This window comes from Taeniopygia guttata, chromosome 25 (assembly GCF_048771995.1).
Source record: "Taeniopygia guttata chromosome 25, bTaeGut7.mat, whole genome shotgun sequence".
Lineage (NCBI taxonomy): Eukaryota > Metazoa > Chordata > Aves > Passeriformes > Estrildidae > Taeniopygia > Taeniopygia guttata.
In genome coordinates, this window is record NC_133050.1 from 7,851,776 (window position 1) to 7,877,757 (window position 25,982).

General features: G+C 57.5%; 3 protein-coding genes across 6 annotated transcripts; 1 reads left to right on the forward strand and 2 right to left on the reverse strand.

Annotated features, from left to right (window-relative positions):
- Nucleotides 1-462: 462 nt before the first annotated feature.
- On the forward strand, nt 463-11,221 carry ZNF687 (zinc finger protein 687). The gene is made up of 9 exons (XM_030291436.4): nt 463-618; nt 2,850-4,948; nt 5,480-5,658; nt 6,184-6,360; nt 7,134-7,296; nt 7,737-8,033; nt 8,112-8,224; nt 8,833-8,974; nt 9,279-11,221. Exons 2-9 carry the CDS (start codon nt 2,852-2,854, stop codon nt 9,759-9,761), a joined length of 3,651 nt encoding a protein of 1,216 aa, XP_030147296.4. The 5' UTR covers nt 463-618; nt 2,850-2,851; the 3' UTR covers nt 9,762-11,221.
- PI4KB (phosphatidylinositol 4-kinase beta) lies at nt 11,158-25,802 on the reverse strand. 4 transcript variants are annotated; one of them, XM_030291437.4, is made up of 12 exons: nt 25,350-25,802; nt 22,783-23,647; nt 20,808-20,852; nt 17,435-17,662; nt 16,496-16,723; nt 15,997-16,106; nt 15,442-15,546; nt 14,689-14,812; nt 14,112-14,377; nt 13,557-13,689; nt 13,207-13,327; nt 11,158-12,565 (listed from the first exon to the last, which is right to left on the reverse strand). In XM_030291437.4, exons 2-12 carry the CDS (start codon nt 23,617-23,619, stop codon nt 12,384-12,386), a joined length of 2,379 nt encoding a protein of 792 aa, XP_030147297.1. In that variant the 5' UTR covers nt 23,620-23,647; nt 25,350-25,802; the 3' UTR covers nt 11,158-12,383. The 4 variants fall into 4 exon arrangements, with proteins under 4 accessions (XP_030147297.1, XP_030147298.1, XP_030147301.3 ...); XM_030291438.4 differs by lacking the exon at nt 20,808-20,852 and having other exon boundaries at nt 25,350-25,801; XM_030291441.4 differs by lacking the exons at nt 20,808-20,852; nt 22,783-23,647; nt 25,350-25,802 and adding an exon at nt 22,392-22,738.
- LOC140680536 (uncharacterized) lies at nt 18,072-20,351 on the reverse strand. The gene is made up of 3 exons (XM_072918324.1): nt 20,325-20,351; nt 19,127-19,433; nt 18,072-18,905 (listed from the first exon to the last, which is right to left on the reverse strand). Exons 1-3 carry the CDS (start codon nt 20,349-20,351, stop codon nt 18,106-18,108), a joined length of 1,134 nt encoding a protein of 377 aa, XP_072774425.1. The 3' UTR covers nt 18,072-18,105.
- Nucleotides 25,803-25,982: the final 180 nt, after the last annotated feature.

Below are 25,982 nucleotides of genomic sequence, written 5' to 3' on the forward strand. Positions count from 1 at the left end.
GCTGAGGGGTGAATCCCGCGGCCAGCGGGAGTCCCCGGTTGGGAGCCGCCGCCATGGACGCTCACTGAGGCCAATGGCGGCCGGAAGCCGCGCATGATAAACAGTGCGCACTGACCAATGAGAAGCGAGATCAGGCCGGGGTTAATTGATAGACAGCGCTTTTAACCAATCGGCAGCGAGATGCGCCAGCGCTGACAATCAATAGGAAGCTAGAACCTCGCGGTGGGCGGGGCTTTGCGGGTTGAATGACACCCGCGCTTCCCAATCCACACGCCCGGCGTAGGGCGGGTCCCGCTCAGCCAATCGGGAGTGCGGACGGCCGCGTTCAGCATTGAGCGACAGCGGAGCGAACCAATCGGAATGTGGGTTTGAATGAGTGACGGGCCGCGCGGCCAATGGGAACGCGCGTTGGGGGCGGGGGCGCGCGGCGCGAGCGGCTGGCGGGGCGGGGGGGGCCAAGCAGGAAGTGGCGGAGGGGAAGCGGCGGCGCTGAGGGGCCCGAGCGGGACCGGACCGGGAACCGGGATTGGGATCGGGAATTGGGACCGGGAATTGGGATCGGGAATCGGGACCGGGAGCCGGAGCCGGCCGCGGGAACGCCCCCCGCGCCTGCCGCAGGTAGCGGGGCCCGAGCGGCCTGAGGGGGTCAGGGCCTGGGGGGGGGCGAGGCCCGGGCGGGAAGCGCGGCCTGAGGGGGCCCCGAACGCCGCGATCTGGGGGGGTCAGGGTCTCGTACCCCCTCGGTACATCCCGGGATTTGGGGGCTCACGGCCACCCCCTCCCATCACAAACCCTGGGATTTGGGGGGTCACCGTCATCCCCCCATCCCTGGAATTTTGGAGGGCCACGGTCACTCCTTGCGACAGAAAAACGCCGGGATTTGGGAGTCACGACCACCCCCTCCCATCCCAAATCCCGGGATTTGGAGGGGTCATGGTCACGTCTTCCCACCAGAAAAACCCGGGATTTGTGGGGATCGGGATCATCTCCCCCCGCATCCTGAAATTTTGGGGGGTCACAGTCAGTCCTTCCCCATCCCAAATGCTGGGATTGGGAGGGGTCACGGCCATCCCCTCCATCCTGGAATTTTGGGGAATTTGGGATCGGTGGGGGGGAGTTTGGGGTGGGAATGGGCAGTTTGGGATGGGGAATTTGGGACCGGGATGGGGAATTTGGGATTGGAAGCTTGAGATTGGGATAGGGGCTTTGGGATCCTGGATATTTGGGAAAACCCCGAAATCCCACGGAATCCCTGCCCGGACCCCCCCAGCCCTTGTGGGAATCCTGGGAAAATCGGGAATGCCGAGAAAATCGGGAATGCCGAGCCCTCCTGGCGGGGCTGGAGCTGTTCCTTTTCCCTTCGGGATTTTCGGGATCCCTCGGGATCGGGGCCGGGCTGCGGGGCCGGCAGATGGCCGGGAATTAATTCCCTCCAAATCCCGGGAATTTAATCCCGCACGGGTCCCTGGGGACGAGGCGGCTGCGGGGATGGGGGCGGGAGCGGGACGGGGGTTTGGGGATGATCGGGGATTTGGGATCAGGGATTTGGGGTCGGTTTGGAATTTGCCACAGGTGGAATTTTGGGATAATCCCTCCCTGTTTGTGGCTGTGCTGCTTTCCCCGCCTCCTTTTCCCTGGCGAACTGAGCCGGGCAGGATTTTCCAAACCCGGCTCCTGATCCCAAACAGCTCCTCCCGGATTTTCCAGGCCTGGCTGGGTTTATCCCCAAAAAGAAGCCGGGATTGGGATCCGGGAGTCGGGGTGGGGAAATCCGGGATCCATCCCGGACGTTCTGAGGATTTGGATGTGAATGGGAAAGGACAAAGAGCGCGATTTCCCCCCTGGAAGACAATTCCCAGCTTTTCCAAAGGATTCATTCCCTGCCTGGGGAGGCTTTCCAGGGGATGAAAGGGCAGGAAAAGGGGGATTTGGGAAGGAAAAGGCCTCTCCCATCCCCAGGCACATTCCAGAGGGAAAATGAATGGAATCCCACCTGCTCGGGGTTTCCCAGGAGCCTCAAATCCAGAGGCAGTTTGGGGCTGGAATTGAGGTTGGATCCCTGATTTCCCACCTCAAATCCAGAGGCAGTTTGGGGCTGGAATTGAGGTTGGATCCCTGATTTCCCACCTCAAATCCAGAGGCAGTTTGGGGCTGGAATTGAGGTTGGATCCACGACTCTTTCCCCTTTTTCCCAGTTTCCAAGCTAGAAAACCGTGGGATCAAAACCCCTCCTCATGAAAGGAATTTTTTCCCTAAAGAAACAAAAAATCCTTGGAGCTCCCGGGGCTGCTGGAAGTGCTGGGATTCCAGGGGTTAACAGGGAATTGTTGTGCCTGGGATGTGGCAGATCCTGGGCCCGGCTCCAGGTCGGGAACAGGGCCGGGATTGAGCTGGGATGGGGCCGGAATTGCTGGGGTGGGCTCGGATCCTGCGGCTTTCCCGGCAGTTCCAGGAATTTAGGGGATGGACAAACAGCAGGGCTGGGGTGGGAAGGGGATTTTTGGGATGGGAAGGGGATTTTTGGCATGGAGAGGAGCGTTTGGAGTGGATGGGGAGTGGGAATGGAAAAGGCTGTGGAACATCAGGATTCCCCGGGGTTTGTCGGGATGGAAACCCGGGAATTCCCACTGGGAAACCCCAAAGGAACATCAGGATTCCCTGGGGTTTGTCAGGATGGAAACCCCAAAGGAACATGAGGATTCCCTGGGGTTTGTCGGGATGGAAAGCCGGGAATTCCCGCTGGGAAACCCCAAAGGAACATCAGGATTACCCGGGGTTTGTCGGGATGGAAACCCGGGAATTCCCACTGGGAAATCCTGAATTCCCTGAGCCCCTTTCCCCGTTCCCAGCCATGGGGGACATGAAAACCCCAGACTTCGACGACCTGTTGGCCGCCTTCGACATCCCGGACATCGACGCCAACGAGGCCATCCACTCGCACCACGAGGAGCCCGAGGCGCACGGCAAGCAGCTGCCGGGCGAGGCGGGCGCGGCGGCGGCGCCGGAGCACGTGCTGCCGCACGCCGACATCTCGGCCGTCAGCGTCATCGTCAAGAACACCGTGTGCCCCGAGCAGCCCGAGGGCCCCGAGCCGCGCGCCAAGGACGGGCACGGCGCCGCGCCGCGCCTGCTGCAGAACGGCTTCGGCGCCCCCGACGCGCCGCGCGAGCCCGGCGCCGCCGAGGCCGCTGCCAACGGCGAGTGCTGGGCCAAGGAGAAGAAACCCAAGGCGCTGGATCTGTTCTCCCATTTCAGCCCCGACCCCGGAGAGGACGGCGCCAACCTGATCGACAGGGCGCGGGAGTGCAAAGCCAAGGAGAAGTCGCTGGCCGTGCCCTCGCTGGCGGCGTCCCCCACCCCGTCCCTGGACTGCAAGGAGCCGCTGGGGCAGGGCGCGGAGAGCCTGGAGCTGCGGCACGCCGAGCCGGCGTTCCCGGCGCCCTTCCGGGCGGCAGCGCCCGGCGACGGATCGCACCCCACGGCCTGCGTCAAGAAGGAGGAGTTGGACTCGGAGGAGGCTCCGGCCAGGGGCTGCAGCCCCAAGGGGCTGGTGCTGGATCACCTCAAGTCCGTCACCGTCCGCTACTCGGCCGAGGGCTCTCCCGTGGCGGCCTGGCCGGCGGCGGAGCCGGCAGCGCTGGATGCCGGCAGCGCAACCGAGCTCAAACGCTCGCCCGGGAGCCCTCGGGAGCCCTTCTCCTCCCCGGGAATCCCCATCCCGCCTTCCCCCAGGCGGCTCTCCCTGAAGGAAGAGCGGGAGATGCTGGGGAAATCCGTGGGGAGCCCTCCGAGCGTTTCCAGCGGGGAGGAGGATGAGGAGGAGGAGGAGGAGGAGGAAAACACCAACTCGCCGTCCTCCAGCTCCTCGCGGCCGCTCAAAGTGCGCATCAAGACCATCAAAACTTCCTGCGGCAGCATCACCAGGACGGTCACCAGGGTGTCCTCGGACTCGGAGCCGCCCTCTGCCAAAGCCCCCGGCGGGCAGAATTCCCAGGAGCCCTCGGAGTGCCCGGCCGGCAGCGCAGCAGAGGCGGCGCGGGAGCGGTCGGAGCTCTGCAGCCCTCCGAAGAGCGCGGAGGGGCCCAAGATCGTCAGCGTGCAGCTGGGCAACGGCACCAAGCTGAAGGGCACGGTGCTGCCCGTGGCCGCCATCCAGAGCGCCAGCAGCGCCATGCTCATCGCCGCCAGCGTGGCCCAGCAGAAATCCGTGGTCCTGCCGGGGAAATCCGGGAAATCCGTGGCTAAAAACATCCTCAGCCTGGTGCCGCAGCCGCTCCCCAAGGGGGACGGCCGGAGCAACGGCGGCGCCAAGGCCAACGGCGGCGCGGCGGCGCCCAAAGCGGCGCCCGGCGTGGCCGGCACCGTCATCTCGCGCAGCCAGTCCAGCCTGGTGGAGGCCTTCAACAAGATCCTCAACAGCAAGAACCTGCTGCCCACCTACAAGCCCAACCTGAGCCCGCCGGCCGAGTCCAGCCTGGCGCTGCCGCCCGCCGGCTACCGCTGCCTGGAGTGCGGCGACGCCTTCGCGCTGGAGAAGAGCCTGGCGCGGCACTACGACCGGCGCAGCATGCGCATCGAGGTCACCTGCAACCACTGCACCAAGCGCCTGGTGTTCTTCAACAAGTGCAGCCTGCTGCTGCACGCCCGCGAGCACAAGGACAAGGGGCTGGTGATGCAGTGCTCGCACCTGGTGATGCGGCCCGTGGCGCTGGAGCAGATGATCGGCCAGCCCGACGTCACCCCGCTGGCCTCGCTGGCGCTGCCGCCCGCCAAGGCGGCGCAGGACGGCGGCGGCGCGGCGCAGGAGCCGCCGGTGCTGCCGCTGGGCGCCGAGCAGAGCAGCTACAGCTGCTTCAGGTGCCTGGAGTGCAAGGAGCAGTGCAAGGACAAGGCCGGGCTGGCGGCGCACTTCCAGCAGGTCGCCGTGGCCACCAGCAGCAGCAGCACGGTGAGAGTGGGGACGGACTGGGAGGGACTGGGAGGACACTAGGGGGGCACTGGGATGGGCTGGGAGGGACTGGGATGGACTGGGAGGGCACTGGGAGGGACTGGGATGGGCTGGGAAGGGACTGGGATGGGCTGGGACGGACTGGGAGGGCACTGGGAAAGGCTGGGAGGGACTGGGAGATGGTGGGAGAGCGGTGGGAACATCCAGCCTTGGATCCATGGATCCGTGCCGCCCCTCCTGTCAATCCCGATCCCTGTGGAATTCTCCCAGAATTCCTTGGGGTCCTGGTTCCAGTTGGAGTTTTCCCGGGACCCTTTGGGATCCCAATCCCAGCTGGAATTCCCCCGGCCCCAGACCCGTTTCAGCCCATTCCCAGATGGAATTCCGATGGCCCAGGACCCGTTTCAGTCCCATTCCCGGCTGGAATTCCCATGGCCCCAGACCCGTTTCAGCCCCATTTCAGCCCGTTCCCGGCTGGAATCCCCCCGGAGCCGCCCCGGGCTGGGGCCCGCAGTGACTCTGGCCTTGCAGGTGTGCTCGGCGTGCCCCATGATCCTGCCCAACCGCTGCAGCTTCGGCGCGCACCAGCGCATGCACCGCAGCCGCCCGCCCCACGTCTGCCCCGAGTGCGGCGGCAACTTCCTGCTGGCCAACTTCGAGGGGCACCTCAAGGAGTCCTGCCTGCACTTCTCCCGCAGGGTGGGCTACAGGTGCGGCCCGGGAACACCGGGAATTCCGGGAATTCCAGGGGGGGAGCTGGGGCGTCCGGGAATGGAGCTCGCCCACGCGGCGCGGCGGGAATTTCCTGCTGGAAAACTTGGGAGCGCCGCCGCCAGGGCTCCTCAGGGTGGGATGCAGGTAGGGAGGCAGGAATCCCGGGAATCCTGGGAAAGCTGGTGTGGGATCCCAGTTCCAGGTGGAATTTTCCCAGAACTGCTCTGGATCCTGCTCCCCAGCTGGAATTCCCAGAGCCGCTGTGGATCCCAGTTTCCATTGAGAATTCCCAGATCCACTCTGGGTCGCGGTGCCCATTGGGAATTCCTGGATCCACTCTGGATCACAGTTTCTGTTGGGAATTCCCAGATCCGCTCTGGATCCTGGTCCCCATTGGGAATTCCCAGATCCGCTGTGGATCCCGGTTTCCGTTGGGAATTCCCAGACCTGCTCTGGGTCCCGGTCCCCGTTGGGAATTCCCGGCCCCGCCCTGGATCCCGGTTTCCCTTGGAATTCCCCAGGTGCCCCAGCTGCTCGGTGGTGTTCGGCGGCGTCAATTCCATCAAGTCGCACATCCAGAGCTCGCACTGCGAGGTGTTCCACAAGTGCCCCATCTGCCCCATGGCCTTCAAGTCAGCGCCCAGCGCCCACGCACACGTCTACACCCAGCACCCCGGCTTCGGCAGCCAGCCCTCCAAGTGAGCCGGGAACGGGCTGGGAGAGCCGGGAATGGGGGTGGGAGAGCTGGGAATGGGGATGGAGAGCTGGGAATGGGGGTGGGAGAGCTGGGAATGGGGATGGGAGAGCTGGGAATGGGGATGGGAGAGCTGGGAATGGGGATGGAGAGCTGGGAATGGGGGTGGGAGAGCTGGGAATGGGGGTGGGAGAGCTGGGAATGGGGGTGGGAGAGCTGGGAATGGGGATGGGAGAGCCGGGAATGGGGATGGGGAGCTGGGAATGGGGATGGGAGAGCTGGGAATGGGGATGGGAGAGTCGGGAATGGAGATGGGAGAGCTGGGAATAAAAGGTTGGGATGGGAGATCTGGGAATCAGAGGTTGGCATGGGAGAATTGAGAATAAGAGATTGGGATGGGAGGTCTGGGAATGTTCTGCTATGGGAATGGAGTTGGTGGTAGGATTGGCTGGAAAATTTGGGAATGTGGCACTTGGGAATGAGGGATGTGGTGATCCCAGAGGGCTTTTCCTGCCTGAGCAATCCCAGGACTCCAGGACTGGGAGAACTGGGAATGTTCCATGCTGAGCAGAACCTCCTCCGTGCTGGGATGAGCTCAGCTCCCACCTTCCTTTTTCCACCCCCTTTTCCCTATTTTTCCTCTTTCCTTCCCTCCTTTTCCCCCTCCCTTTTTTCTGTTTTTCCCCTCCTTCCCCATTTCCTTTTCCCCTTGCTCTCCCGCCTCCCCCCTTCCCGTTTTTCCCCGTTTTTCCCCGTTTTTCCCCGGTTTTGCCCCAGGATGATTTACAAGTGCGCCATGTGTGACACGGTGTTCACGCACAAGCCGCTGCTGTCGTCGCATTTCGACCAGCACCTGCTGCCGCAGCGCGTCAGCGTCTTCCGCTGCCCGCAGTGCCCGCTGCTCTTCGCCCAGAAGCGCACCATGCTGGAGCACCTCAAGGTCAGGCAGGATTCCTGCTGGGAACGCCGGAATTCCCAGCCGGAATGCCGAAATTCCAGCCAAAAATGGCGAAAATTTGGCAAAGTGGGAGTGGGGAGCACTCGGGGTACGGAACTGCACCGTGCTCAAGCACCTCAAGGTCAGGCGCCAGCCCAGATGGAATTCCAGCCAAAAATGGTGAAATTCCAGCCAAAAAAGGCAAAATTCTGGTCCAAAGTGCCGACATTGCAGCCCCGGTTGGGTGGGGCGTGGAGGAAATGGGAGCTGTGCTCTCAGGGGGCTTAAGGATCCGTTCCACCCCCAGCCATTCCAGGATTCCCTGTCCTGGTTTCTTTGGGATTTCGGGATGAATCCCAGCCCCCATCCCAGGCTATTCCACAGATTGCTCGTGCCGGGAATGTCCCTTCCCACCCCGAAATTCCCGAATCTCCCTTTCCCAGAACACCCACCAGCCCCAGAAATCCAAGGACGACTCTTCCAAGAAATCCCCGGCCCTGCTGACGCCCAAGCCGGAGCCTCTGGAGACGCCGGTGTCCAAGAATTCCGAGGAGTCCTCGAGCTCCACGGAGGAGGACGAGCCGCCGAGCTCGCCCGAGCTGCGCAAGGCCAAGCGGAGCCGCTTCCCGCGGAAATCCGGGAGCAAGGCCAAGGGCAGCGGCTGGAGCTGCGGCGTGTGCCACTCGTGGTTCCCCGAGCGCGACGAGTACGTGGCGCACATGAAGCGGGAGCACGGCAAGGTCAGGCCCGCGGCGATCCCGGCCGGCATTCCCGGGAAACGCGGGTTCCCGGGATGCTGAGCTGGGCTTTCCCCGCAGTCGGTGAAGAAGTTCCCGTGCCACCTGTGCGAGCGCTCCTTCTGCTCCGCGCCCAGCCTGCGCCGCCACGTCCGCGTCAACCACGAGGGCATCAAACGCGTCTACCCCTGCCGGTATTCCCGGGATCCGGGGGAACGGGGCGGGATGGGGATGGCCGGGAGCTCGGAGGGATCGGGCAGGACTGAGGGGTGGGGTTGGGGAGGGAAGGGGGGAGTTCCCAGGGAATCAGGGTTTAATTCCCAGGGAAAAATCAGGGTTTGATTCCCAGGGAAAAATCAGGGTTTAATTCCCAGGGGATCAGGGTTTAATTCCCAGGGAAAAATCAGGGTTTAATTCCCAGGGGATCAGGGTTTAATTCCCAGGGAATCAGGGTTTAATTCCCAGGTTAAAATCAGGGTTTAATTCCCAGGTAAAAATCAGGGTTTAATTCCCAGGGAAAATCAGGGTTTAATTCCCAGGTTAAAATCAGGGTTTAATTCCCAGGGAAAAATCTGGGTTTAATTCCCAGGAAAATCAGGGTTTAATTCCCAAGAAAATCAGGGTGTAATTCCCAGGGAATCAGGGCTCAAGTCCCACCTGCTCTGCCCAGGATGGGAATTGAAATTCCGGGAATGAGAAGGATTTGGGAAGGACTCCAGGCTTTGCCTCACTCCTGTTTGGGGCTGGAATTCGGGAATTCCGGGGGTGGAATTCCCGGAAAACGGGGCTGCTCCGCTGGCAGGTACTGCACGGAGGGGAAGAGAACCTTCAGCAGCCGCCTGATCCTGGAGAAGCACATCCAGGTGCGGCACGGGATCAAGGTGACCGACCCCGCCCGCAGCCAGGAGGTCGTCATCGCCCGCGGCCCCCCTGGGCCCGCCCAGGTGGGATTATCCCCAGTTCCCGCTTTTCCTGGGAATTTCGGGGGGTTGGGGCAGGACTGGGGGGGTTTTATCCTGGAATTCTTACTGGGAACGCGCAAATCCCAGCTCTAAACTTCATCCAAGCGGGGAGGTTTTGGGTCCAGGACTGCCCGGGTGGGATTATCTGGGAATTCCAGCGTTTGTGGCAGGATTGGAGATTCCTCATCCCAGAATTCCTTCTGGGAGCTGCCCCAGTTCCCAGGGAATTCCCAGGCGGGGGTTCCCAGCCCGAGCCTTCCCGGAATTCCCGGATTTGCCTTCCCAGGCGCCGGGCCGCAAGCGGAAGCTGTCGTCGGACGAGTCGTGCAGCGAGGAGCCCGACAGCACCACGCCGCCCGCCAAGAGCCCGCGGGCCCGCGCCCCGTTCCGCTGCCGCAAGTGCGGCTTCCAGGCCGGGAGCCGGGCGGAATTCCAGGCGCACATCCCGCAGCACCGCACGGACGGGAATTCCCAGCAGTGCCGCGAGTGCGGCCTCTGCTTCACCTCCCAGGTCTCGCTCAGCCGCCACCGCTTCATCTCCCACAAGAAGAAGAAGGGAGCCGAGCCCGAGGATTCCTCGGGGAGCGCTCCCCAAGGCAACGGCGGCGGGAATTCCGGGAATTCCGGCGGCGGTGCCGGCACAGCCGAGGGGAAGCTGGAATGCAAAGTCTGCGGGAGGGGCTTCGAGACCCAGCTCACGCTCAAGACGCATTTCCGGACCCACGGGATGGCGTTCATCCGCGCCCGGCAGGGAGCCGAGGAGAACTGAGCCCTCCCGGGAATCCCAGAGCCCCCGGCACAGCTCAGCATTCCCGGGAATCTCAGTGTTCCTGGAACTCCAGGATGAGAAGCGAGGAGAACTGAGCCTTCCTGGGAATCTCAGCATTCCTGGAGAACTGAGGAGAACTGAGCCTTCCTGGGAATCTCAGAATTCCTGGAATTCCGGGATCGGCTCCAAGGCCAGGAATCGGCGCTGTGTACATAAAACACCCCCAGAGCCCTTCCCGGTGTCCAAGGGAAAGTTGGGAATTGGGATTGGGATGATCCCAAATCCCACCGGGAATCCCCTGGGAATGTTGGATTTTGGGGGAATTTGGGGTTTCCCAGGAATTCCCAGATCCGGACGGGGCAGGGGAAGCTTTTCCAGCAAAATCCACCTTTTTTTGTTATTATTTTTCGGGGTTTGTTTGTTTTTCCTGGATTTTTTCCCCTTTGGGAACGTTCCCGGTATGTTTTGGTGGGAAGGAGGCGATTCCAGAGCCCTGGAATTCCGGAGGTCCCCGGGAAGGACACTTGGACATGCAGCGGACATTCCCGAGGAGCAGGAGGAGGAAAAAGGCTGGAAAAAAGGAGAGAAAAGAAGGAAAAGAGATTTTTCCTTCGGCAAAGGAATAATGGCCCAAAAAAACCCAGGATTGGGAAGGGATCCGTCAGATCCTTTTCCTGAAGGAAAAGTGGGAAAACTGCTCCCAGATTCCAGGCTGAGGGTGAGGTCTGGGAGTTTTTCCAGCTCCTCCTTCTCCTCAGGATCCAGGACATTTCCTACTTCCAATCCCCCCCAAAAAAATCCTCTGGAAAAGCCCCTCTGGCACCGCTGTTCCCAGAATTCCTGGAAGAATTCCTGGGATTCCCTGTGGACAACCTTCCCCGTTCCCTGTAAAGCTGTATCATACACTAAACTCCACCAGTCCCACCAACTGCTGTGCTCATTCCGGGATGTGGTTTGGTTTTCCAGGGGGTTTTTTCCCGTTCTTTTGCGTTTTTCGGGACGGCAAAGTTGCTTTGGGGTTGATTTTTTTTTTTTTTTTTCCCCTGGGTTTTTATTCCTGGTTTTTCTGACTTTTTCCAAGCAGGAATGAGGTGTTCCCCTTTTCCCTGCAGGTGGATGGATGGAAAAAACTGGGAAAAATTATGTAGAATCGGCCATTCCCAAAAATCTTCCGGGCCGGGTGTAAATATAGAGAAGAAATTAAAGTTTCTACGAGATTTAGAAGGAAAAAAATTCCCAAAAAAACTATGGAAAAATGGCTTTGGACCCACGGTTTTCCAGCATTTCAGTGCCTTGAGCTGGATTTGGGGTGGAGGGAGGGAGGGGCCGGAATTTCGGGAATGTCTCTGCTGGGATTTTGGGGACTTCGGGAATGTGCTGATGGAAAGCCGCGGGCTCGAGAGGCTCTCAGGAATTCTTTATTCTGTAGGAATCGACTCCATTAAACTCCAGTGGTTTCACCCTCTGTGCCCGGCCTCGGCTCCTCCCGGGATTTTGCTTTTCCCAGGAAAAGCTCCCAGGAATGGGAATGGGGAGGGGGGGAGGGGCTGAGGGCTCCGGCTGCATCCCCAAATTTTGGTCCTGCCCCCCAAAAAAGGGGCTTGGGAAGGGTCGGGGTCCCCCCTCTGTCCCCTCACGGTGTCCCCAGAGCCCCCTGCCCCCTCCCCGGGGGGTTGAACATCCAAATTTGGGTTGTTTTTTTTTTTTACACTAAAAATGGGGGGGAAAAAAAGAAAAAAAGAAAAAAAAAAGGGGGGACATTGAGGGGACACGGGGGGGGGGGCACAGGGACAGGGGGACACTGCGGGGACACTGAGGGGACATTGGGGGGACACAAAGGAGGGACACCGAGGGGACATTGTGGGGACATTGGGGACAAGGGGGGGACACTGGGGACACCCCACGTGTCCCCACAGGCCAGGCCGGGGGAAGGGGGAGGGAAAATCCCAGGAAATTTTCCTTCCCTGGGAAGCTCCGGATCCTCCCCGATTTGGGATTTGGGGTCGGGACAAGGCCCCCAAACCACCCCCACCTCGTGTCCAACACTCCAGCCCGACATTCCCGGCAGGAATTCCCTGGGAAAGGGGGAGGGACAACAGGGGGACTCCCACCGGGAATTCCCCACCTGGAATTTTCACTCGGAATCCCGCCTGGGAATTCCGGCTGGGAATCTCACCTGGAATCCCCCCCCAGCCATCCCTGCGTGTCCCAGGAGAGGGAAGGACCCCCCGGGCCGGGAATTCCAGGAATTTCAGGCTTTTGGGATTCCCAACCTTCAGGAGACACCTCCCCCCTCCCATCCCACACATTCCATGGGACTGGGGGGCAAATTCCAGGGAATTCCAAGCAGAGGGAAGGGGGAGCTGCCCCGCTCCCATCGGGATTTCCCTTCCCGCTCTTCCCGCCGCTTTTCCCGGCTTTTCCATGGAATTCTGTCCCATTTCTCCAGCAGAGTCCCAACCTCAGCCCCGAGGTTGCTTTCCGGGGAGGGAACAAAAACGGGAATTTCGGAATTCTCCCGTTTCCTCCTGGCAGCGGGGGGCGGGGGGGAAGGAAATTTTTTTGTTTGTTTTTTTTCCGGGAATTTTTTTCCATGTGGATTTTTGTTCTTCTCCTGGAATTTCACATGATGCCGTTGGTGAGGTACTGGAAGCCGTCGTAGAGTTTGGTGGTGATGGAGCGCATGGAACCGTCCACCATCTGCTCCACCAACAGCTGCAGCTGCTCCTCCGTCAGGTTCATGTGGAAGCGCTCCTTGAGGTGCCGGATGGTGGAGGAGCCGTGGAAGCAGGGCAGCTGGGAGCCTGGAAAAACGGGAAAAAACGGGAAAAATGGGAAAAACAGCGGCTGGAGACTGGGAAAATGGGGGGAATGGGGAAAAAATGGGAAATTGGCAGCTGGGAAACTGGAGAAATGGGAAAAAAAAAAGGGAAAAAAAATAGGAAAAACAGTGGCTGGGAGACTGGAGAAATGGGAAAAAAATGGGAAAAAAAAGGGAAAAAAAAGGGAAAAAAATGGGGAAAAAAATGGGAAAAAAAATGGGAAAAAAATGGGAAAAAAATGGGAAAAAATGGGAAAAATGGGAAAAACAGTGGCTGGGAGACTGGAGAAAAACAGGAAAAATGGGGAAAATGGCAGCTGGGAGCCTGGGAAACAGGGAAAAAAGGGAAAAATGGGAAAAACAGTGGCTGGGACACTGGAGAAATGGGAGAGAAATGGCGGCTGGGAGCCTGGAAAAATAGGAAAAACTGGGATGGCAATATCAGGACTCTGGGTTTGGAATGGGGGCAATGGGATCAGGGAGCTGCGAGCCTGGGAAAGGGGAAATTCGGGATGGGGTGAGGGGAAAAGGGATTCAGGATCCCGGAAAAGGGAGGAACGGGGGAATCGAGCGGGGAGCAGCGGGTTTGGGGCGGGAGGAATTCCCGGAATTCCCGGTTCCCACCTTGCTGCATGATCTCCACGATCTGCACCACGCGGTCCATGTGCTTGCGGGCCGCAATCAGCCCCTGCAGCATCAGCATCTTGTAGTAGTTGAACATGTCCCCGTCCAGGCCGCCCATCACCTGCGGGAATTCCCGGGATGAGCTCTGGGAATGCCGGGAATCCCCCGGGATGGGAACTCTGGGAACCCCTGGAATCCCCCCAGAATCCCCCAGGAATCCCCTGGGAATCCCAGATGGGAACTCTGGGAATCCCCCAGGAATCCAGGATGAGAACACCAGGAATCCCCTGGAATCCCCCCCCCGGTTCCCCCCCTGGAATTCCCTGGAATCCCCGGAATGCCGCACTCACATCCACGAACTCGGAGGTGAGTTTGAAGGCCGAGGTCTCGAAGCCGAGGTTCCGGGGAGAGCTGGACAGGATGAAGCCAAAGTCGATGTGGATGATGTGGCCCTCGGCGTCCAGCAGGATGTTCCCATTGTGCCTGGGCAGAATTCCAGGGAATTCCCTCAGGATCTCATGGGATTCCCAGAAACTCCATTGGAATTTTAAAAAATCCAGTAAAATTCACATTAATCCTGCTAAAATCCCTCAGAATGCCCTCGGCATCCAGCAGGATGTTCCCGTTGTGCCTGGGCAGAATTCCAGGGAATTCCCTCAGGATCCTGCGGGAATCCCATGAGATTCCCAGAAACAGCATGGACATAAAAAAAAAAAACAAAAACAAACAATGAAAATTAAATCCTGCTAAAATCCCTCAGAATGGCACAAACGCCCTCGGGCGCTGCCACCGTGCCCTGAGGAGAAATCAGAAAAATCCAGAAAAGATCCAAAATAAAAAAAAAAAGGAAAAATATTGGAAAAAAAAAAAAAAATTCCCAAATTGCCCCAAATGCTGAGATTTACCTGTCCTTGACCTGCAGCAGGTAGCAGACCAGGCAGTAGCCGGCGCAGCTGCGGACGAAGTTGCGCTGCGCCGACAGGAAGCTCTCGCTGTTGGCGCTGCCGTGCTCCTGCAGGAAATAATCCTGCAGCGCCAGCTGCGACTGCTTCTTGATCTGGTGCAGGGAGACGGCGCTGAGCACTGGCTCGATCATCCCGCTGTCCGCCGACACCACCAGGATCTTGTAGGGCCGCACCCACAGCGGCACGCGCTCCTGCTCCCAGATGGACTGCGGGGAACAAGGGGTTAATGGGGGAATTGCAGAAATCTGGGCAAAACCTGACTGAAACGTGGTTAAATGGGGGGAATTGCAGAAATCCCAGTGAAATTACAGCAAATCCGACTGAAACAGGGTGGGATTGCAGAAAACCCCATTAAAATGCCACCAAACCCCATAAAATGCCACAAATCCCCATTAAACTGCCACCAAACCCCAGTGAAATGCCACCCAACCCCGTTAAAACACCACCAAACCCCAGTGAAGCCCCACAAACCAACAGCACGCCCCCGGGGGGGTCGGGTTTTCCGGGAATTCCGCACCTGGAGCTGTTTGAGCACCTGGAACGCCAGCAGCTCCTGCCGCAGGTCGTCGCCGCACTTGACGATGACGGAGAGGAGGCGCCAGGAGGGCAGGTGCCCGTAGGGAGAGGCTTCCCGGATTCTCCTGGGGAAAAACCGGGAAAAACGGGATCACCCAGAACCTTCGGGTCAGGAAGAGACCTGGGAATTCCCCGGAATTGTCTTTACACTGTCCGATCCCACTAAAATCTCACAAAATTCCATTAAAATCCCATAAAATCCCATTAAAATTCCATCAAAGTCCCATTAAAATCCCATTAAAATTCCATCAAATCCCATTAAAATCCCATCAAAATCCCATTAAAATCCCATCAAAATCCCATTAAAATTCCATCAAGTCCCATTAAAATCCCATCAAAATCCCATTAAAATTCCATCAAGTCCCATTAAAATCCCATTAAAATCCCATCAAAATCCCATTAAAATTCCATTAAAATCCCACTGAGTCCCATTAAAATCCCATCAAATCCCACCAGGACACAGCTGGCACACCCCAAAACTCCTCAATCCCAGGGCTTTTCTCAGGAGGAACTCCGGCCTCAGAATTCCAATGGCCTCGTCCCAGGAAAAGAGCCAAAACCCTCTGGAGCTCAGAGCTGCCTGAAAATCCCGGGAATTCGAGCAAAGCCCTGGATTTGGGCAGGGCCGTGGGTGATTCCTGGGTGAGGTTTTCCCTGGAATTCCCGGGAATTCCTGGGAATTCCACATCCCCACCTGACTTTCTCCTGCCAGGGCTCCTTGAGGGCCACGGCCGACGGATCCTCGGGGTCCCTGCGGAACGCCGTGGGCGTGTGGGCCAGCTGCTCCGACAGCCGCCGCCTGCGGGACGGGACGGCCAAATTCCAGCTTTTCCATGGAAAATCCCATGGGAAAAACCCGCATTCCGGCTTTTCCATGGAAAAACCCTATGGGAAAACCTTGCCTGCTCAGGCAACGCCAGAATTCCAGGGTTTTATCATGAAAAATTTCTGCATTTTTGCTCCAGGAAATATTGGAATTCCAGGGTTTTATTGAGGGAAAATTCCTGCATTTTTGTTTTTGGGGAATGTAGGAATTCTGTGGGTTTTATCAGGGAAAATTCCTGCATTTTTGCTTTGGGGAATGTTGGAATTCCGGGGTTTTACTGAGGGGAAATTCCTGCATTTCTGCTTTGAGGAATGTCGGAATTCTGGGGAATTTTTGAGGGAAAATTCCTGGATTTCTGCTCTGGGAATTACCGGAATTCCGGGGTTTTTTTGTGGAACAACTCCCGGTTTTCCCAAAGCTCACCGGATGTCTCCGGCGGCGATGAAGACGGGCTCCCGGCTCTCCTGGCTGGTGATGGAATCCACAGAAAACTGGGAGATGTTGTCACAGCTGTTGGTGTGCATCTCCGGGAGCTGTGGGAATCCCGGGAAAACCCCATAAAATTCCAGGAAATCCCACCAAATCCCATTAGAATCCCATTAAAACCTTGTTAAATCCCATTGAAATCCCATCAAATCCCATTTTTAAAAGCCCATCAGATCCCATTAAAAGCCCATTAAAATCCTATCAAATCTCATTAAAATCCTATTCAAATGCCCATCAAATCCCATTAAAATTTTATCAAATCCCATTAAAATCCCATCAAAATCCCATCAAATTCCCATTAAAATCCCATCAAATTCCCATCAAATCCCATTAAAACACCATATAACCCCAGACAATTCCAGAAATTTCCCTCAGACCCCACAAACCCCGCCGGATTCCAGGGACCCCTCTGGAGAAGGCCATTCCCGGCTCCCACCTCCACCTGGAGCTCCACGATGTCATCCACGGACCAGGCCTCGTCGTCGTTGTCGTAGTTGGGGACGGTGCTGAAGCTGCCGGCGCGCTGCTCCGGGCCCATCCCGCATTCCGGAAGGTTCTCGGCCGAGCGCGTGCTGCGGATGCGGTTCTCCGGGATGCGCGCCGGGACGCTCGCCGTGTCGAAGTTGTCGCATTCCAGGACTTCCACGTAGATCAGGTAGGGAGCCTGGGGAGAGCGGGAACGGGGAGGGATGAGGGACGGCCCCGGAGATTCCCAGCGCCAGGCTTTGGGGGGAAATCCCTGGTTTTTTAGGAAAAGGCTGGAGATTCCAGAGGGGCTGGAAGCTGCCGGTGCTCAGGGGGTTTGAGCCCAATTCCAGCTGTCCCGGCATTCCCAGGGCTGGAAGTGACACCTGCAGCTCTGCCACCATTCCCAGTATTCCCATGCCACCCCACATCCCCTTTCCCGTCACAAACCCCATTTCCCAAATCCCAAACCCCCTTTCCCATACCCCAAACCCCCTTTCCCACACCCCAAACCCCCTTTCCCAAATCCCAAACCCCCTTTCCCAAATCCCAACCCCCTTTCCCATACCCCAAACCCCCTTTCCCATATCCCAAACCCCCTTTCCCAAATCCCAATCCCCCTTTCCCAAATCCCAATCCCCCTTTCCCATACTCCAAACCCCCTTTCCCATATCCCAAACCCCCTTTCCCAAATCCCAATCCCCCTTTCCCAAATCCCAATCCCCCTTTCCCACACCCCAAACCCCCTTTCCCATATCCCAAACCCCCTTTCCCATATCCCAAACCCCCTTTCCCAAATCCCAATCCCCCTTTCCCATACTCCAAACCCCCTTTCCCATACCCCAAACCCCGTTCCCACACCCCAAACCCCGTTCCCACCCCCCAATCCCAATCCCCGTTCCCGCCCCACCTTGTCCTTGGAGTTGAGCACCACGGCCTGGGAGTGGGGCACGCGCACCACGTGGTGCGGGAAGGCGGCGGTGGGCAGCCAGGCGCGCGCGGGCAGCTTGTGGTTGAGCAGGGACAGCTCCGAGATCAGGCGCTGCGTCTTCTGCTCCTTGGTGGGCAGCGTGGCCAGGCGCCGGCCGATGGCCATCAGCGACTTGATGAACTCGCGCTCCGGGGCCAGCCGCGCCGGCTGCGGGGCCGCGGCATCGGGAAAGGGGAACGGAGGAAACGGAGGGGATGGCACCCGGCCCACGGGGAAGGGTCTTCATCCCATCCCACTGATCCCATCCTAACCCATCCCACTGATCCCATCCCACTGACTCCATCCCACTGACCCTATCCCAACCCATCCCACTGATCCCATCCCTCTGACCCCATTCCATCCCATCCCACTGACCCCATCCCATCCCACTGACCCCATCCCATCCCACTGATCCCATCCCATTGATCCCAACCCATCCCATCCCATCCCACTGACCCCATCCCACTGATCCCATCCCACTGACCCCATCCCATCCCATCCCATCCCATCCCATCCCATCCCACTGATCCCATCCCACTGACCCAATCCCATCCCACTGACCTCATCCCATCCCACTGATCCCATCCCATCCCACGGGATCTTCCCACCCCTCACTTCTCCCTGCTCTTCCCAGCTCCAAAAGGCTTGGGAAGGCTTGGGATGAAAAATAAAAAGTTGGGGCAGAAAGGAGGAAGACGGAGGTGATGCCGGCCGTTTTCCAGTGGGATCCATTCCCTGCCCTTCCCTCTTCCAGCCAGGCCAGCTGGAAAAGGGAAGGGCCAGGATCCCAGGGAAAAGGTTGGGGAAAGGGGGGAAAACGGAGGCGATGCCAGTGGTTTTTTAGCGGGAGCAATTTCCTGATCCCTGCCCTTCCCTGTTCCCGTTCCATCCCAAAGGATCAGCAGCCCAGCCCTCCCCTTTCCCTGCCCTTCCCACTCCGGAGCCCGCCAGGCTGGAAAAGGAACTGGATAAAAATAAAAACTCTGGGAAAAAGGAGGAAAATGGAGGCGGTGCCGGTGGTGTTCCAGTGGGATCGAATTCCTGCTCCTCCCTCTTCCCACCCTTCCCTCTTCCCAGCTCCTGGAAATCTGGGAGTCCCGGCCATCCCCCAGCGGAGCAGGATCCCGGGGCCTTTTCCTTCCCCCCAGAATTCCAGAGCCAACATTCCCAGAGGGATCTCCCAGTCCCACTGGATTCCCAGGATTTGGGGTCGTCGGGATTCCCGGGATTTGGGAGGATCCTTCCCCCGCCCCTCCTTGGTGTCCCAGCCCAACAATCCCACAGGAATTTGGGATTTCCCCTTGGATGCAGGAGCCCCTCCCTGTGTGGATCCCAGATTTCCACTCCACGTTCCCAAAACTCGGGAATAACCAAGGGCTGATTTCCGGGATCACCGAGCGCTCCGACCATGCTGGAAACGGCGCATGCAGAAAGGCACGGATCGGGACGAGGGAAGCAACGGAAAACGCCGGAAAAATCAGGAATATCGCAGAGCAAGAGGAAAGGATAAGGAAAAATCAGGGAAAGAAGGATTGGGATGGGCATTCCCGGCTGGGAATCCGTTGGATTTGTAGTCCACATCCAAAAATTCCCTCAGGAATTCCGGGATAATGCTCGGCTTCCCTGCCCCACCTGGCTCCAGGCACGGGAGGAATATTCCAGAGGCTCCCGATCCCAGCTGGATCCCAAAAATTCCCTCTCCATGGATTGAATCCCATTCCTGCAAAAACCGGGATGGCCCATGGATGCTTTCCGGCTTTTCCCGTGGAATTCCAGTGGTTCTGACATTCCTGCTCCTGCCATCCAGGTTTTCCACAGATGTTGTCCCCTCGGAATACCAGGAAATGCTTTTCCCGGCGGAATATCCCGAGGAATTTGGGAATCTGGGATCAATCCAGGGATCCCTCTGGATCAGCCCCGCCTCGATCCAGGGGAGTTCCTGGATTTACCAGGGATCCCAAAATGCTTCCTAAGGATCTTCTCCCAAGCTCAGGAATATTCCAGCGGTGCCAGGATCCGTTCGGAGCCTCTGGAATTCTGGGCCCGCTGGGAAATTTGGAGATCTGGGATCTTCCAGCCACAGGGGTTAGGAAATTCCATCACATTCCAGAGGGAAATTCATCTTCATCCCATTCTAAAGGAGAATCTTCCTCTTCATTTCAGAGGCATTCCAGAGACGAATTTTCCTCATCCCATTCCAAAGGGAATGTCTTCTCCACCCCATTCCAGAGGGAAAATCCTCTTCTTCATCCCATTCCAAAGGGGAATTCTTCACTTCTTCCCATTCCAAAGGGAAATTCCAGAGGGAATTTTCCTCTTCATCCCATTCTTCATCCCAGCATTCCCAAGATTTCCCACTCCAGCAGAACATTCCACAGGAAAGGAGGAGTTATCCCTGTTTTCCGTGAATTCCCAAAAAATCCCAGAGAGGAGCCATTGGCTGGGCTGGGAGGAGCAAGAATGGGTGGAAATCAAGGAATTCCTGGAATTTTGGACGGGAATTTGGGGCTTGGAGCTCATCCCAAGCATCCCGTCATCCCTAAAAGCAGTGGGATTTAGGATGAGCCTGAAATTTGGGATCAAATCTCGACAAAATTCCCAAATCCAGGCGTGGGAATGATCCCTGGGAATTCCCAGCAGGATTAGAGCTGGGTTGGAATCCAGGAATTCCCGGAAAAGTCTTAAAAAAAAAAAATCACGGAATTCTTCCCAAACTCCCCGTGCTGGAGGAAACCATGGACTACACATTCCCACCGGGAATCCTGGTGGGAAAAGAGGGAAAGATTCCCAAAAAAAAAAAAAACAAAAAACAAACAAAAAAAAAAAACACCAATGGAAAAACAGGGAAAGGGTTCATTCGGGAGAGAAAAATCAAGAGAAACACCAGGATTTGATTGGAATTTTAATGGAAAAAAGGAAGGAATTAAAAGAATGGAATCAAGGAATGATTGGCGGGAAAAAAACATGGAAAAAAAAGCAAATTAATCTCATCCGGCCGACAATTTTGGGAGCCAAATTCCAAGGGAAAACAGCATTTCCTCTTCCACCTGCAACAGATATGCAGGAAAAGCGGGAATCCCCTCATTCCCGTATGGATTTTGGTGGAAAAATGAAATTTTCCTGGATTTTGTCCAACTGGAACGAATTTTCCTGGAATTCCCATTCCAAGGAAGCATCACTGTGGCGATGCCAGGATTTTTTTGGGGTTTTTTTTGGGAATATTTGTGGAATGCCGGGAAATTCCAGAGGGGTGGAATTGAGGAAATGCTGCAGCGGGAAGAGGGAGCCTCCAGAAAATGGGATCGGAACTTACGGGAGCCAGGGATTTATCCAGGCTTTCCGTACTCGAGGAGAATTCCTGGGAAAAGCAGGAAAAGGGGGATTTGGGGCAGTTTTTTTGGGGGGATTTTTTTTCCATAGGAAAGAGAGGAAGGAGCAGGGAAAAGGGGGAGAAAAAGCAAAGTTTAGCTCCCGGTTCACTTCCAGCAATTCCCAAGATTTTTTGGTCCCATCCTCTTGGAACTGCCAGAAAAATTCCGGGAAGGAAAATTCTACAGGATTCTCAAGCAGGATGGGATCAAAGCGGAGCAGATCCTAGCGCTGAATTCCCGGGATTTTCCCGGTTTTCCTCCTCTCTGGGATTCCTCATCCCAGCCCAGAAGGACCAGGATGGATCCAGCTCCGAATTCCTTGGATTTCTGACCTTTTCCATCACCAAACCCACGTTTTGTTCCTTCCCTGAATTCCAGTTTCTCCCAAATTTCAGCACATCAAACGAATCCCATGGAAACGATCCCAAAAATTCCCAAAATCCCAATTTTTGAGGCCCTTTTGATCACGGAGAAATTCCTGATCTATCCCAGGTTTTCCTGCCATTCTCACATCTCCCTCAAAGCTCCATCCCAAGCGATTCCCATCCCAAATATCCCGGAATTCCAGCGCTTGGGATCCATCAATTCATTATTTTCTTCCTAAATGGGATCCATTTTCCCTTCCCTGATGAATCTGGGGATCATTTCCCACCAATTTTCCCGACTTTTTCCAATGAATTCCTGGATTTGGAGAGAAAAACACCCAGCGCTTCCAAGAACTCCAGGATTTTTGAGGGACAGTCGGGATCCAGGGCTGGAGCCTCCCTGGTTTTGTGATTTCCCAGCTTTCTCAGGATCGTTTCCAGGAGTTTCCTCATCCATAATTTATGGAAAAGCTCCGGTTTCCACCTCCTCCTTTTCCATATTAAAAATTCATCCCGGCGGGAACGGCCCCGGATTTTTCCAGGGTGTTTTGATCCCAAATCCAGCCTGGAAAATTCCATCCCAATCCTTCCTTCCATCCTTATCCCAGTTCCCAGAGTTTGGAACAATCCTTGGATCCTTCCAAGGATTCCCAGTGGAATTCCCAGTGGAATCAAAGCTTTGATTTCTGATCCATTTCCCAGGAATTCCTGGGAATTCCAAACCATCCCCAGGCATTCACAGTTTCCCTGGGGTGGATTCCACCCTCTGGAGGATTTGTTTTTCCCGGATTTGGGAAGTGCAGCTCCCAAAATCTGCTTCCAGCACCAGCTCGGGGCCTCTTTCCTGCTTGGAATTCCCAGCTGATGCCAGGGTGAGCCTTGGAGCACAACCCCAATCCCAGAGGAGCTCTGGGATGAATCCCAAGGAATGATCACATCCTTGGAGCACAACCCCAATCCCAGAGGAGCTCTGGGATGAATCCCAAGGAACAACCATGGGATTTTCCCAACACACCAATCCTTGGAGCACAACCAGACAGAATTCCCTCGGGAACATCCAGGCTTTACCTCCTCCTCGCTCTCCATCGGGGGCTGAGCCTTGGAGCCCGATCCCAGCCCCACAATTCCCACAGAATTCCTTCAGGAACACCCCAGCTTTACCTCCTCCTCGCTCTCCACCTTGGGGTTGCTGCTGAGCCTTGGAGCCTGATCCCAGCCCCACAATTCCCACAGAATTCCCATGGGGAACAGCCCAGCTTTACCTCCTCCTCACTCTCCACCTTGGGGTTGCTGGCTGAGCTCGATCCCAGCCCCACAATTCCCACAGAATTCCCCCAAGAACAGCCCAGCTTTACCTCCTCCTCGCTCTCCACCTTGGGGTTGCTGCTGAGCCTTGGAGCTCGATCCCAGCCCCACAATTCCCACAGAATTCCCCCGGGAACAGCCCAGCTTTACCTCCTCCTCGCTCTCCACACGGGGCTGAGCCTTGGAGCTCGATCCCAGCCCCACAATTCCCACAGGCAGAATTCCCTCGGGAACAGCCCAGCTTTACCTCCTCCTCGCTCTCCACCTTGGGGTTGCTGGCCGTGCGCTTCAGGTTGCTGCTGAGGCTGATGGACACTGTGGCGTCCGACTTGGACCTCTGGTGAGTCCGCTTGGAGGGCGAGAGCCCCGTGTCGGCGCCCGCCAGCTCCCTCCTCCTGCCCGCCGGCTTCAGCTCGTCCGAGAGGATCAGGCGGCGCAGCTTGGTGCCGCGGGAGTGCCGCTGCGTGGAGATGTGCATGTCCGAGGAGTAGGCGCCCAGCAGCAGCGCGCAGCGCAGCGAGAAGTCGATGCTCTGGCGGCAGCGGTGCACGATGTAGGGCTTGATGGCATCGCCCACGTCCTCGTCCATGTGGATGTACATGTTGAGCAGCTGCGGCAGGTAGAAATCCACCTCGTCGTCGCGGAAGCAGAAGAGGCGGTTCCCGATGTAGGCCTGCACGCCGGGCTCCTTGGAGTTGTACAGGTAGGAGATGGCCATGGAGATGTCGAAGAGCTTGGACTCGAAGAGGCGCAGCAGCCACGACTGCTTGGCCTGGTTCTGCCGCTTCCGCGCCGTCCTCGCCGCGCCGGAGCTCTCCTCCTCTTCCTCCTGGATCCGCGAGCCGGGCGGGTCGTCCAGGCAGCGGATGGGGCAGCTCTCCCCGTTGGGAACGGCGTCGGGAACGCCGTGGAGCTGCTTGACCTTCTCCAGGACCTCCTCACAGGCCTTCTTGGCCACCTCGGCGTCGATGAGGGCCAGCTCGCCCACGCCCTCCGAGATGACGCTCAGGGAAGAGCCGCTCCCGCCGCTCCCTTGGGAATTCCCCGGCTCCGGGGGGCTCTTCCCAACCGGAGAGTCGCCCATGCTGGAGGAGGGGCGGCGCGGCTCAGAGCTGGAAAAACGGGAAAATTTGGATTAGGGAGCGGATTTGGGAAGGAATTCAAGAGGAGGACCAGTGGAGGGGCTGCGGGAATCAGTGATGGGGAAAAACGGGGAAAAACTGGGATTAGGGATGGGATTCAAGGGGAGAAACCCAGGATACACCTGAAGGGAAGATGGACATGAGTTTTCTTCCCTGTTAATTCAAGGATTTTTCCCTGTTAATTTCAGATTTTTCCTTGTTAATTTAAGGGTTTGCTCTATCCCTTCATTTTTCCAACTCACAAAGAAAGGAGGGAAAAAACTCTCAGGAATTCTCCCTAAATATTCCAAGTGAGTCAAACCTAGGTCACCTCCCAGATACCACTTCTCCTTTTTTTTTTTCCCTCTTCTTTTCCTCTTTTTTTTTTTCCCCCCACTTCTTCTCCAAGAAATCCCAGATGCCCAAATCCTGACCAAAGTCTGAGAGTTTGGCTGAGTTCTGTCATTCCCAGCACTCCAAATCCCACATTCCTGAGATTTTTGTGGCTCTTAGACCCCAAAAACCCCATGAGAACTGGAAAAAATCCCTGATGCTCCCATTTCTCAACAAACCCAAAAAAATGGGGGTGGAAATTCAGGATTCCACTCTTCCCCACACTTCCCATCCCAGTTTTTCCACATATCCCAGACTTTCCTCTTCTATCCCAATCCCAAATCCCTACATGGCTCCAACCCAAAAATTCCAGGGATTCCCTCCCTTCCCAAGGTGTTTGGCTCATCCCAAAAACACGCATCCAAAGCTTTTCCCTCTTCCCAGAAATGCCACAGGATTCCAAAGCCTGGAGCAATCCCACAATCCTGGAATTCCCTCCTCCCGTGGATCACACTCCGTACAAAAATTCCCACTTTTTGAGGTTTTCCAAGTTTTTGCTTTTCCCAAAGGTTGGGAAATAAACTGGGAAAAGGCAGGGACAAAAAAAGCAGGGAAAAAAAGAAGCAGGTATCTACATTCCCACCTGGATCCCAAGGGCAGCTCCTGGGCTGATCCAAGGATGGACCCTGAACTGTGGGATCATAAATTATCTGGGAAATCCGGAGCAGGGATCGCCCAGGAATTCGGGAGCAGAAATCACCCAGAATTTCAGGAGCAGGGATCATCCAGGAATTCCAGGAGGAATTCCAGGAGCAGAGCCCTGAAATCCCGTTCAGAATTCCAAGGAAGAAAGGGATCCAAGGGATTGTTTTCAGCAGATCCACGGTATCCACACCAGGAATGACTCCAAAACCTCAAAAACTCTTCCAGCACTGGGAAGAAAACAGCTGGAAAATCCCCTTTTCCACCCAGTTATTCCCTCCCGAGTTCCAGGGAAGCTGAGAGAATAAAAAGGGAAGGATTACACGTAATTATTTCTCATTATTCAACTTCCCACCAACTCCAAGCGAAGTTTTCAAGGGACAGCATTCCCGAGGAGACGAGTGACCCCCGCCAAGCCGAATTTTACGCAATCCGTGGGAATTCAGAGGGGATTTGGGGCAATTCCACATCTCCCGGAGGCACCGGACGGCCCCGGGAGGGAGCAGGGGGGGAGGAAGGGTTGGGAAATCACGGCCGGGGGAGGCCGGGGAAGGCCGGGGAAGGCGGGGGAAGGCGGTGGAAGGCCGGGGAAGGCCGGGGAAGGCCGGGGAAGGGGAACCGCGGCCGTTCCCCCACAGGGAAGGACCGGGAGCGGTACCTGCAGCAGCGACCCCATCCCGCGCGGCTCCGCTCGGCGAGCGCGGCCCTGCGGCCGCCGCGGGCGGCTCATCCCGGGCACCGGCGGCTGCGGCGGGGAAAGGCGGAAAAACGCCCCGAAATCACCCCCCAAAAAAAAAGAAAACCTCCGCCGGGGGAAAAGGCCACCCCCGTCCCGGCTGCTGCGCCACGAAGGCCGCGGAGGGAACCGGAGGAGGAGGAGGAGGAGGCGAGGCCGGACACGGAGCGGCCGCGGAACCAGCGGGCTGAGCGGGCGGAGAGGCCGCGGCGGGGCCGGGCTGAGCTCGGAGGAGCGGCGCGGAGCGGCGGAAGGGGCGGGCGGAGCGCGGCCAGAGCGGAGCGCGTCCGGCGGAGCCTCCCGGGCCCGGCGGAGCTCCGCAGGCCCGGCCCGGCGCCGCCTCACGGCGCTGAGGGGCGGCCCCGCCGCAGCGCCCCCTGCCGGCCCGGCGGCGCGCGGCGAGGGGCGGGCTCTGCCGCGGGGCGTTGCCTGGGGGCGTGGCCTGTATGCTAATCTTGGTGTGTGGGCGTGGTTTGAGCGCTAATGTGGCGGTGGGCGTGGCCTGGCGTGGAATGGGGCGTGGTTTACAGTGCCAATGGGCGTGGTCTAAACCTC

Bases quoted from the DNA above. Each gene is read 5' to 3' on its own strand.
- ZNF687 (XM_030291436.4), top strand. From the start codon at position 2,852: ATGGGGGACATGAAAACCCCAGACTTCGACGACCTGTTGGCCGCCTTC. The intron at 7,297-7,736 runs GTCAGGCAGGAT...TCCCTTTCCCAG, and splicing joins CCATGCTGGAGCACCTCAAG to AACACCCACCAGCCCCAGAA. The intron at 8,975-9,278 runs GTGGGATTATCC...TTGCCTTCCCAG, and splicing joins GCCCCCCTGGGCCCGCCCAG to GCGCCGGGCCGCAAGCGGAA.
- LOC140680536 (XM_072918324.1), bottom strand. From the start codon at position 20,351: ATGAACCCTTTCCCTGTTTTTCCATTG. The intron at 19,434-20,324 runs GTGTTTTTTTTT...TGGTAAATCCAG, and splicing joins CTTTCCCTGTTTTTCCATTG to GAACTCCCCTGGATCGAGGC. The intron at 18,906-19,126 runs GTGGGGCAGGGA...CGCCGTTTCCAG, and splicing joins CCTCCCGTGCCTGGAGCCAG to CATGGTCGGAGCGCTCGGTG.
- PI4KB (XM_030291437.4), bottom strand. From the start codon at position 23,619: ATGGGCGACTCTCCGGTTGGGAAGAGCCCCCCGGAGCCGGGGAATTCC. The intron at 17,663-20,807 runs GTAAGTTCCGAT...GCGGCCCCGCAG, and splicing joins TGGATAAATCCCTGGCTCCC to CCGGCGCGGCTGGCCCCGGA. The intron at 14,813-15,441 runs GTGGGGATGTGG...GTTTTTCCCCAG, and splicing joins CCCTGGCAGGAGAAAGTCAG to GAGAATCCGGGAAGCCTCTC.